The sequence below is a fragment of the Meleagris gallopavo genome, chromosome 10 (genome assembly GCF_905368555.1).
Source record: "Meleagris gallopavo chromosome 10, MGAL_WU_HG_1.1, whole genome shotgun sequence".
In the NCBI taxonomy this organism is placed as follows: domain Eukaryota; kingdom Metazoa; phylum Chordata; class Aves; order Galliformes; family Phasianidae; genus Meleagris; species Meleagris gallopavo.
Window position 1 is genome coordinate 23,306,192 of NC_139413.1, and position 12,199 is coordinate 23,318,390.

At 37.9% G+C, this 12,199-nt stretch overlaps 1 protein-coding gene across 1 annotated transcript in view; it reads right to left on the minus strand.

The window, feature by feature from the left end:
• The window catches only part of FAF1 (Fas associated factor 1), a 144,906-nt gene that overhangs the window by 50,360 nt on the left and 82,347 nt on the right, over positions 1-12,199 (minus strand). The window contains exons 9-10 of the mRNA XM_085231272.1: positions 724-819; positions 139-265 (exon numbers count right to left, since the gene is read on the minus strand). Coding sequence (XP_085087398.1) covers positions 139-265; positions 724-819 — 223 coding nt within the window. The remainder of the gene's footprint in view (positions 1-138; positions 266-723; positions 820-12,199) is intronic.

Sequence of the window (12,199 nt, forward strand, 5' to 3'; positions counted from 1 at the left end):
ACATGAGACTCGCACAATTCTAATGGCCCTGTTGAAAAAACATTTCCCGTTTCTTACTGTGCAGACCCACGACACCTCTCTGCATTCACTAGTGCTGTACAATTACCAGTTAATCAGCAATTAACTTTCAACTCTTACTCATTGGTGACTTCCTCAAGGCAGATGATGCTACCCCAAACATTTCTCCATCATCAACTCCAAATTCTGTAGCATCTTCAAAGTCATCTCCATCACTGTCACTAACCATATGAACATCAGTGCACTGCTGTTTAGAAACAAAAATCAAAATCCACCATCAATGTCTATTACAGACATCATCTTCAGTGAAATTCAATGTGAATACTGAAAAATACTTCCATGTTTCTATGAAACACTTGATATGCTGCATTTTATTTTGCTATTTTATACAACATTATCAGACTGCTTTTTATAAATAAGATTTAATTTTCACCAGAAGTATGGCTGACAGAGCATTATGTGAGAAAACACTTTATTCTAACTAAGGAGTTGGAATGTATATAAAATGGTGAGAAGAGTTGAGTCTATTTTATCTCAGGTTTGTTTTTTTTTTCCCCCCATCTAAAGGTACTTCAGGTGGTTTAACTGAGCAAGTAAGAGTGAGAAAGAGACACTAAATCAACCACTAACTTCTCATATTCAGACACAATCTATTTCAGCTCTACTTTCTTCCTAAAGTGTACTTGTAAGTGAAGATGTTCTTACCTCCTCTGACTGTTCCCTTGTTTGTACAGGTGAAGATCTCCTTCCAACTGTAAGCCGATGGCAAGGAAAATTCACTCCTGATACTGCTAGAGTCATCTACAAAAAAAAGCAACAGTTATTAGAGCTACAGACTCAACAGAGAGCTGTTTTTTGTGTGTGTGTGGTGGCTTTTTATTTGTTTGTTTGTTAAGGCTGCATAACAACATTCAAAAAAACAACTATTATTGTTCAGAGATTGTGAACATACTGCAGTATTTCTGCTAGGTGTGGAGCGCTAAGATTTGTTTTCACTTGCAGATGAAGCTGATAAATAAATCTTCAGGATTTGCAGGGTTTTGTTGCTGTTCTTACATCAGCTATATAAAATCTTGAGGAACAGCCGTGTGGGCAGCAGGTGAAGGTGCTTACAGGGAAAAGGACAGTTAACAGTAACTACTTGCATACTTTATAACAAATCAGTTTTAAAGTTATGTATGCATAAAGATTCAAAACAAACTAAATGAAACTGCAGATTCAAAACTGCCCTGAATTGTTCCTTTTTCCTAAGTCAGAACAGAAGTTAGAATCACTACTGGTAATTTTCTTGTTTTGAACTGTACAAGGACAGTATTTGTCAAACCTGAAACAATGACAGGCACTGGTACAATGAAATGAAAACAGATCATCTAGGAAAAGAAATCAATTTGATTAACTGGGGAAAAAAAACAAACAAGCAAACAACAAAGCCAGGTTTCTCATATAAAGGACAGACACAAAACCAGTAACAGTTGTGAAACTGCATCAGCGTAGATGCAGTAGGTGTCCATTAATGCCAGTAGAAACAGCATTTTAGCCTGCTGTTGATAGGCACTGGACACAGCCTGGTGCCCTTTTTTGGAAAGCCCATCAGCCCTCTCGCTGTGGGTCTGATGACCAGAGAGAATTCTCAGGAGCACCTAAGCCCCATCTTGATAACACGTAGGGTAAACTTTCAATGCAAATAGCCCTTAAGTTAATATGGCTAATTCATTTTGGCAACAAATCCTATTTTTTGTAGAATCTGAACCTGACAAAATATTTGATTCTGTACAAGTCTCAGTTCTGGATGTGCCTTCAAAATACTGCTTCTAGCTAATGGGTCCTTCAGGAAAAAAAGCACCTAAAAAAAGCACAGAAAAAGATTTTCTAGATCCACTCAAAATTACTCTATTTCAGAGGGGCAGAGGACGGGTGACTTACGCTTTGCATTTCAGAACTACAGCACCCTCCTAATTAGACTGTAAAAACCTTAAGGTAAATTACATTTCAATCACCCTTAAGAAAAACCCAAGAACAAATCATAAGCCTTAGACTTCATTTACTGCCACGAGCACTGGAGATACCCCATTTATTTTTATACATAATTCAGAATGACTTTATCACTTGTCCGCTAGAACTCCCAAAGATTTAATTTGCGGCAGGCTGATTAAGCAGGCTGGTTACCAAATGAACGTTAACCTGTCTGAACTAGCCTACTATCATACTCTCACAGCAAGGTTAAACAGAAGTTTAGCTGCATAAAAAGCCAAGCTATCATCTTAAAGGAAGTGAGTAATAGTATTTCAGAGCAAGTGAAATATTAAAGACGACATACAGGTCAAGTCCAATTACTCATGAAACTCCTGAGACAGGAGCATAAGAACTGTATTCTCTGCAATTAAACCCACCAGTTTAATTAGTATTTTTAAAAGTTTTCAATGATAAACAAAAGCTGACTGCTATGAAACTTGAAACTTTGCCCTATAGTTCCCACACCACACGAAATATTGGTAAGTCACACACACGTGCACTAACCACATACCGTTCCCTATCTCAGGGTGTCAAATACTCTGCCAGATGCCTGGAAAGGCTCCTGGTATCTTTTACATACACATTAAAGAAAGAATGGTAAGATCAAGCAAGCAGTTATTGTGCTGCTTCATCATTGGCCCAATAGCAGGGTGTTGCAATTCTAATTTGCAACCCAATATTATAGTGTCAAAGCATCGCTCAAAAACGAGCTAACAGCAGAAGGGGTCCAACATCAGAGCACATTTCATCCTACTCCCCAGACAGTTGCTGGAATGTTGTTATTTTTTTGTGTGTGTGTGAGAAATCACCCTCTCCTTCTGACTTTTTTTTAGAAGTTTTTGCAAGGCAAGGGCTAGGACAAACAGAAGCTCTGTCTTTCATTTCATCTGCCAGCAGGAACATTTCTCCAGAACTGAGTTATCTTTATTCCAAGATAAAGGAGACACTTCTCTCTCAAAAGAAGACTCCTGCACCAGAAAGTTTAATCTTTATTTTGGAAATTATAAAAACATCAATATTAAGCAAAAGATTACTTTTCAGGCAGCTAAGTCCTCTGCCATGGATAGTAAACCTCAAATATGTTGAATGTCTGCCAACTGGGAGCCCCAGCTGGGGTGTTCCAGGGGCTACAAATGCTCGTGTGTCAAGCTGCTCTTGGAGGGCCTTCTCTTTCTTCACACAGCATCTGCTTACTCCCAAACAGGACTACAGCACACTAGACACACTAGCTGCTGTGTCACAGCAGTTCCCACATGAATGGCCATAACCTTCTAACAATCCCCTAACTAAAAATGCTGCTTTGTGGCCTCAGTGCCTGATTACCCAAATTCTCAACCCAGGAACTCATCTGTACAAAAAGTCAAAAATTATTTTTCCATGTGAAAACTACCTTCATGAAAGTAGCTTGACTTGGAGGGCTTTCATGAGCACGTGAACAGACAGTGGAAGATAGAGGACTTAGAAAAGAATTATGAAATAAACAAAACATTAAAGGAAAAATAAATACTGCTGTTCAGTTTCTCCAGGCACTACTCACACACACACAGGCAAAGATTAATTGCCAGCATTAATAACTGGGAAATAAAGTCAAGAAACATATTTTCTGACCTGAAGACAAAGAACTCTTTGCCAAGAATCTTCCAGATCAATCTAGAAATACTTGTCAAGTGCAGAGAAAGACCAGGTACTTTAAAACTGTGGGTTATACTTCCTTGATAGAAAGTATTTTCTTTTCTTTCCACTTTCCAGAGTGCTGCCTTTACATGCTCAGAAAAGAATTGCAAGTTTGTAATCTTATATGCTTGCAATCTTCTAAAAAGAGCTTGCTGGCACAACTGAATTCCCACCCTTGCAGACTTCTGAAATGACAAAAGAAGGCACCAACTGAGATCCTTGTTCCAGAGCAGGGTTATTCCACCAAGGCATCTGTGGTCCAAGGAAGATAAGCAGTAGCACAAATGTGAAGCAGTGACACCAGCAGAGCACTACAGCTGCAGGCACCTGCTTCTCATTGGCAAACTTCGGTGGCTTACTACACTCTTGCATACTGAATCTGCTAAGCTTGCAAGTAAGCTGATGATTTTTAGCTAGTGAAGACCAGAGAATTGCTGATACAAATACTATAAGGACTGTTAACACATAAGGAAAGTAGTTGGACTTGGTAAATTTGCTCTTCCTCAAATCCAGCCACACCTTGATGGAGGAAAACAACATTTCAGACGGATTTCTAACTGCAACCACATCTAATGAAGAAAGGAAGGTCTGGGAACATCGCTAGACACATCCAAAGTGTCAGCTCAAACAGGAACTTCTTTCTCATCTTCATTCCTCACAGAACTTTAGAAAAGAAATTATGGCAGGAAAACAGGCAAGCTCCTCAAGCACATCAGTCATAACTGTTAGGCCTGTGATTATCTTCTCAGTGCTCATCACTGCAAAACATGCCATCTCCAGAGGGACAACATGGGAAAAGACCTGCCACATATATCCAAGAGTGTCAGGGCCTTCAGCAGAACAACTCCAGGTAACTCTAAAGCAAACCACACAAATCCCCCATCGCTGTCACCAACAGCTGCTCCAGACTGCATGGGTAGTGCCCAGGTAAGGCAACAAGGAAAAACATTCCACCTTGCAGACGATGAGTTCTGCAGATATGTAATGGATGTGCTTTGGAATGAATTGAGAGGTGGGAGTGTTGGAAGGATGACAGTGACTGAGGGATCCCTTGTCTCCACAGAGATACAATATAGCTCTGGGAACCCACTGGAAACAAGCAAGAGCAAGCAATAATGTTTAAGGGAAGAACGAATATCGATTTACTTTCTGTTCTTTGTTAGGTACTTGATTGCTACATCAGCTTTCTGAGTTTGTGGACTGTGTGTGTTTTGCTGGATTTTTAATAAAATATTTAAAGATCATAAAGAAGAAATATTATTTCTGTATTATATGACTACCAACTGCTGTGAATCAGTCAAATTATTCAATTAGCTATAATTCATATGCAGAATTATTTCTAGCTGCATACAATCTGCTTCAACAAGCAACTAAATAGGGGAATTTTAAAAGTATGGTTTCCTCCTGGGGTGAAGGAAAATAATCCCTGTTTTTGGCCTTTAATACTCAGAGATAAGGAAGGCAAACAAAATGCTGGTGTACAAAAAAAGCGTGTTTTCCAATACTTGAGTCTCCTTCATAAATCTCCCTTAAAAAAAAAAAAAAAAAAAAAAAAAAACCTAATTCCCAGGCCTACTTAAGGTCAGCTTGTAGTATATTAGGGAAAAGGAATTAAAGTCTTAAAAACCTGCCATTCAGTTCTAGCATCCTGAAGAACAGCATGGTAAACTGCAGTTCTGGCCTTCCAGCTACTCTTGCTAGCACAGTTGGATGAAAGAAGGCACAGAAAGAAACATTTCCAAAGATGTAACTCCACGCGTAATTGCCAAGAAGGCACATGGTTTTTAACACATTCTTTCAGACTACGATGTGAATAGGTAGAATTAAAACTCACATATATTGAAAAAGGATGGGGGCAGATGTGTTTTTTTAGCACAAAAAGTACATAATTCACTCTTTTGGTTTTTATAACCTAAAGGCATGAAGGTTCCCAAGCCTTTTAGGCTAGCATCTCCAATTTTTTTGCTGTACCTGTCACAAAGAACTGAAGACGATGAAGCATTCCATCCAGGTGGAACCTTTCCTTCATGCCCTTCTGTAATAACGCAGTATCTTAAAAGATCTACGTCCAAACAACTCAGAATTTCACCCCATGCTCTCAATACTGATTCTTTTGAAAACTGGAAATGCCTATTTTCCCCTTGCTGTGCAAGAGGAAAATCAGGTCCACATAATATCTGTTTGTGGTGCAACTAGATCTGTCAGCATGTGTTGTAACATGGAGTGGTAGCTGTATAAACATCCTACCCAAGTCAGTAGCTGCAGTGGCCCTGTTATCTCAGCAACCATCTGAGGATCTTTGATGCCTTCACTTCTATCACTGTACAACCAGCGCACAGCTTAGTAAGTAAAAAATTATCTCCAGAAAAGTAAGCCATAGATGCTATTACTCACCCTGTGAACTAGAATTTTGATAGAAGTCATACAAATATCTTGAAATCCAAAAGCAGTTCTTTTGCTCTGGAAACACTAGCATTATGCAGGCAACATACGAGGAATTCTATCACAGTTACAAACGTCTAACTACTCTTGGTTATTTATTATTATTACAGTATGTACCAACTCTGCAATCTAACAGCCATTTGTGGTCACTAGTAACTGCTTTGGTCATAACTAGCTTGTTAATATTAGCTACTCATGCTTTTGTGTTAGAAACAAATATATTAACAACTATGGAAATGATATCCTAAAGGAATATTTATAAATCAAGAGGTCACCATCTGATAAGAGCTCTTGTTAGAAGCTGCTTATCAGACTTCAGAACCTATGTGGGTATTTATAATATATATACGTCACATAAGACATTCTTAATCCAAAGTGAAAGAATGCACTATTGCCTACACTAAAACCTAATCCTGATTCAAATACTCCATGTGACAGCATTTTCCCTGTGCTCATCTGAGGTGCTTAGTTTTTTTAGCTACTGGTTTACTCAGTGATATATAGCTAATGTATAAAGAAACAAACACGAACAAGTACATTTCATAACATGCCATGCTCAATTATTCAAAATAACCTGAGACAGAGTTGCTCACAGCAAAACAGTCAATGACTGGCAGGAATCTCTACTGTGAACATTTCACTTCCCTATAATTTAATTCTTCTTCTCATCAGAGTAATTACTATAATGCCTTTTCCCTCTCATCGGGTAACAGTAGGGGTAAGGACTGAGGGAGAAACTTTGTTAAGGATTCCAGTTTTCATATTATACTTACTATTCTGTTATCTCGCAAGATATACACATAGATTTTTTTTAACAGCATAAGGTAATTCCCCAAGTATGGTAAATGTCAGCGGTGGTACATTTTCTTCCACATTTTCTTGAAGCTAGGCAAAAAAAGCCTGGCCATTTTTCAAAACAACTGTATGAACAAGAAGTTTAAGAAGGAACACTAATTACCTTGCTGGTTTTCCTATTACACTTTATACAGGTATGTTACCACTATCTGAGTTTGGATTCTAAGCACACTAAGGATCAAAGTGTACAAAGAGCAGTCAGTTAATAAAAATGACAAAACAATTCATCAGCTTTCGATTTTCTTGACTGCTGTTAAGACGCTTTTCTTGTCCTTCCAGCCAGGGCAGGCAAAACTGTAGTAAGTGAGAAATTCTCTTACTTCTTGGTCTACATAGACATTTCATGTTGGATATCTGCAAGGCATATTTATCATTGACAATCCCTTCTTCATGGGCAGATCTCAGAAGATTTCAAATTCATTTCTCACAGCCAAACAAGATGTCACCTACCTCTCCTTACCAGATAAATTACATTCCTTGTTCAAAAAGATTACCATGCTAACTGCACAGAAAAGAAAATCAGGAGAAGACATCTTTTCAGCAGGGCTAGATCAAGGCAGGGATTTATGTTATGCCTCAGACCTCAGCTCTATAAGTCTGAATCTGGAGGTGACCTAGGAAATTGCAGACCTAGTTTAACTCCGCAGAAAGCCACAGGAACAAATAATAAAATTTGCTAGGAAAATAAGCACCACTGGAGCAACTTTGGGCTGCTTCACAAATGAGGTTGCTGCTCCAAGAACACTAGCTTTTGTCACTTTTCTTTTGTAATCATTTTTGAGATTAAAGAAAGTGAGAATTTGAAGTACAGGCAATACCTACAGCAAGGAATCCCTGCCAGTGAAAGGGAGGTAGTATTTAATGTGGCATACTGGAAAATCAACATGAGAAAGGGAGGGAGGACAGACGGAGTAAATGAATGATGGCAGAAATTGTGCTTCCGCACTTGAAATGTATGAACTGAAGTTTTACATTACACTAACAGTTGAAGAAAATAATGGTTTCTAAATATAGCCAACACAACCCCTGAATACAAATACTGAAGGCAGGAAAAAACAGTGTGGCAACTCTTTGGCAGTTTCTTGGCTTTCTCCAGAGAGTATTGCAAGGCTCCATGGTCATTCCTAGGTAGAGATTCAAACAGGAAGTGAAACCAAACTACTGTGGAAGGAGCTGGGGGATTCACAACTCACGTTATTTCTAAAACTACTCAGATTCCTATTGTTTCAAAATAAATGATGCCATGATATGACAGATCCTTCACATTAGGTTGTTACTGCTATGGATCTAGATCTCTAAGCGTTATTAACCAAGTATTATAAGAAACACAAGGGCAGCCTGAGCTCAATCACTGAATTCCTTGGGAATAAACAGGTGTTCAATGCTTCCAAACCCACTACTTACCACTGTTCAATCATGCATTAAATAAGCTATCTTGTTTTCAGTAGACAATCTCAAAATCAAATGGATATGTGATCTAAGAATTCATACATACTCATGCTTAAAAATGATGTTTAAAACTTCAAGTGATTAAAGGATTCCTGTGAATTAAAGACAAGTTCTTTTCTCAAAGCTAGTAAGTATTCTTTCATTAGGAGCAGATGGTAAAAGTACTTCTGTACATACTGAAATACACTGTACACATGAAACAAGTGTTTTCACACCAGTGAGCAAGTATTCTTCTTTAAAATGAAGTTACATTAAATTTTTAAAAAGTCTATCAAATTGTTGTGGGTTTTTTGTTGTTATTGTTGTGCTTAGTTTTAATTTACAGAAACAAGGGCTATTTGTACTTGGAAATTAATTATGAGGCTCAGAGATTTACTGCACAGAACTGAAGAGAGCCTTTCAGTCTATACTAGGCAACAAGACTTTGCTTTTCAGTTTAGTAGATACCAACAAAAACTTTCACCAGGTAAGCTCTTATCCCTATATGAACAAGTGGATGAAATTCTAGGTTAGCCACTTCCTCTTTTGACATCAGATAGCACAAGCTAGGAAAAACAGTCAAGTTTGCTCTAGGTTTGCTTATTAACTATTGTACAAATACTAAAATAAACAGAAATGTTTAAAAATTTGACAGCTTTCTCTGCAAAATAACTTCATTTTCATTACGTATCTTCAATTAACAAAAAATCTTGACAGGTATTGAACGTTTCATTTTAAACACTAACTGGATGAAAAAAAATCTCAAGGGTGGAGTGTGTTCAGGTTATAAATCAGCAACGCTTATTTTAACTCCTCACAAAGTGTTGCTGAGATAATTACTGCTGACAGCTTTATTCAAGGTTCATTTCACTTTTTCTACTATTTTTCCCCAGTTAGGAGTTCAGTGGGGCCCATGGGAAGATCCACCCCTCACACCTGTTAGGTTTCTTCATGTTACGGAGGCCAGTTTGGACATGTCACTTCCAATTAGCATTGTACCAGCGCGCTGTGACAATTACTTATTGCAGGTTTAACTTTTTTTTTTTTAAAAAACGTTTCTAATCCAGCCACAAGAACAGTGACAGAGTACGTAATTTAAACCTGTCCATACAGGTTGTAGGTAACTCATTCCAAGGATTTCAGTGATGCTTCCATGGTAGATACTTCAACTCTAATGAAGACTAAAATCACAAAGGAATGCTACAGAGTTGAAACCCAACTCTAGGGCTACCCAAAAGGTTAAAAAGAGCCCAAAAGTTAAAAATGAACAGAACTGAAAAATGTCCCAAGTAGTAATAAATTCAAAACATTTGACAAATTCTTTAAATGAGGACTAAGAGATTTCTAAGCTTAATTTTCCAAAAACATTGTGATGTTTATTCCAAAGGGCTTCATACTAAAAGCAGGTAACTTCTTCCTTCTATCACAGCACAAAGTCTCAGCGCAGGGAGAATCTTTATGACTCGTGCTGAAGGCAGCAGAACCATAAATATGCTGTGGGATCAACTCGTGGACACTCAGCACAGCAGGTGGGAACAAGAGGAGACATTGCAGGAGAATACACAGCACAAAAAGGGCAGGTAATCTATCAAGAAAGATACCAGATGAGGGACGCTGACTTCAGAGCAACGATTACAATAAAGCAAACTTCATGAAATACTATTGAGGTTTTCCATACAATCATGAGAAAAAATTGCACCTCCTTCTCTGTGAGCACCCAGCTCTGTGCGCTGGTTGAACACACATGCCAATTCTTGCTCCGTTTAATCATCAGTCGTATGACTGGGGCGTTTATCACTGTCCTTTGCCAGCCAAATGAAAGAGAAAACGATCCCTGGTTTTGATTGTTTCTCGTTTCATTAAGCCTAGTTAGGCAAGTTAGCAATTAAAGCAGAAGGACAGATACTGTAGTACTTCATGTGGGTTCAAACCACAAAGATATTTAAAGGAAATGAAAGGGAAATAATATTAGAATCTGTTGTTAGAAGTAAATAGGAAAGAGATATATCTGGGAGACTGAAATAAATACCCATGATCACTTTCAGAGCTCATTCTTGTTCTCAGAAAAAAACTGTAAATATTAAAAAGGTTGAAAAATCCGCCAAGCCATTTGCAGCTATTTGAAACACAGGGTAACAGAATTAAATAAACGCTGAAAGACCTGGAACACAGTTAAGTATGGACCATGAGGCTAATTGTGGATCTTGAGTTAATTACTTTCCACTGATACGTTTTCTCAATGGTCTTTTACATCAGTTTTTTCTTCCCTCGCTCTGAACCCCAAGGCAATTCAGCATGCTAGCCTCCAAACTCTGGGTGATTCATTGTGTACTTCTGCCTTAGGATTTTTAGTTCATGCAGAGAATGCCAGGCTTTCACATCAAGTTGATGTTAATGTGCACTGACAAAGCAACAGTAAAGGAGCTTCATGTTTGTCACAACGTGCACGCTTTAATTTAGTAATTGCTTTATACTGATATGCAAATAATGACACATTTCCCAAATTTCCAGTTTCTTGGCAATGCTTTCACTAATTACTCAGCGGTTAAAACTTATGCATATAAATTAGTTAAGTGAGTTTATTAATAAGTACACCTGTGCAAATTGATCTATAAAATATATATGCCAAGGAATAAGTCGTAACTTATTGTACACTTTCAAGTATCTAAGAAACAAAAAATTAAATACTCTTACACCAAAAAAAGATCTACTAGTGTGTTCTTCATAGATAAATTGAGACTCCCAAATCTTTTTAAAACTAGAGATTGCCTTTGTTGAAAGAAATACTGTTAGTCAAAGCATTTGCTCATGTCACGTTACCAAATGAGAAGAGAATCAAGGTAAAGAGTAAACAAATAATTAAACAAAAGAAAAAGGGATGATAATCACTCTAGTACCTGAAAATGTGGAAAAGTGTCAGCATATGCTCATCCATGAGCTTACTGACTGCAAAGCATGGTCTTTAGTATCACTGCATACTCTTACTTTTGAAACCTTCATAGTGACTCTGCAAAAATTAGTTGCACTAACTTGACATAGACGTAGACTCACAGCAAGTGCAAAAGCACTGAACAGAGCTAACTTGTCCTATAATCACAAAATGGCTCGAGTTAGAAGGGACCTTAAAGCAGGGACACCTCACACCAGACCATGCTGCCCAAAGCCCCATCCAACCTGGTCTTGAGCACTTCGCTGGATGGGGCACCCACTCTTTCTCTGGGCAGACTCTTACAGCGCCTCACCACCCTCCGAGTAAATAATTTTTCCTTAGTATCTATTCTAAATCTACCCTATTTCATTTTAAAGCAATTATCCTCTACCTTATTACTATGACCTCTAATAACAAGTCCCATCTTTCCTGCAGGTACCTGTAAGTACCAGAAGGCCGCAATAAGGTCTCCCCAGAGCTAGGCCAAACAGCCTCAATTCATTCTGCATTTCTTTTCACAGTGTAGGAGCTAACAATTAATCAAGGCATTAACATCTTCCTGCTTCACTTGTTGGCTTCTGTATTGAAACAAAATGTTTGTTAGGTTCCTGATATTTTCTTTAAGTAAAAAGGCAATTGCTGTGGAAGAGCGTATAGTGATATTGCTTATTCTAACTCTGACGACAAATTGCCTATTCAGTTGTCCAGAGGAAATACAAAATTGCTAAACAGATTTTTCATTTAAGGAAAAAATTTTGTAATGTAATAGTAATCAAAAGTATAATCCAACAATCAAGTTGATTCATTTAGATCACATTTTATACTGTCTACAGATATTCA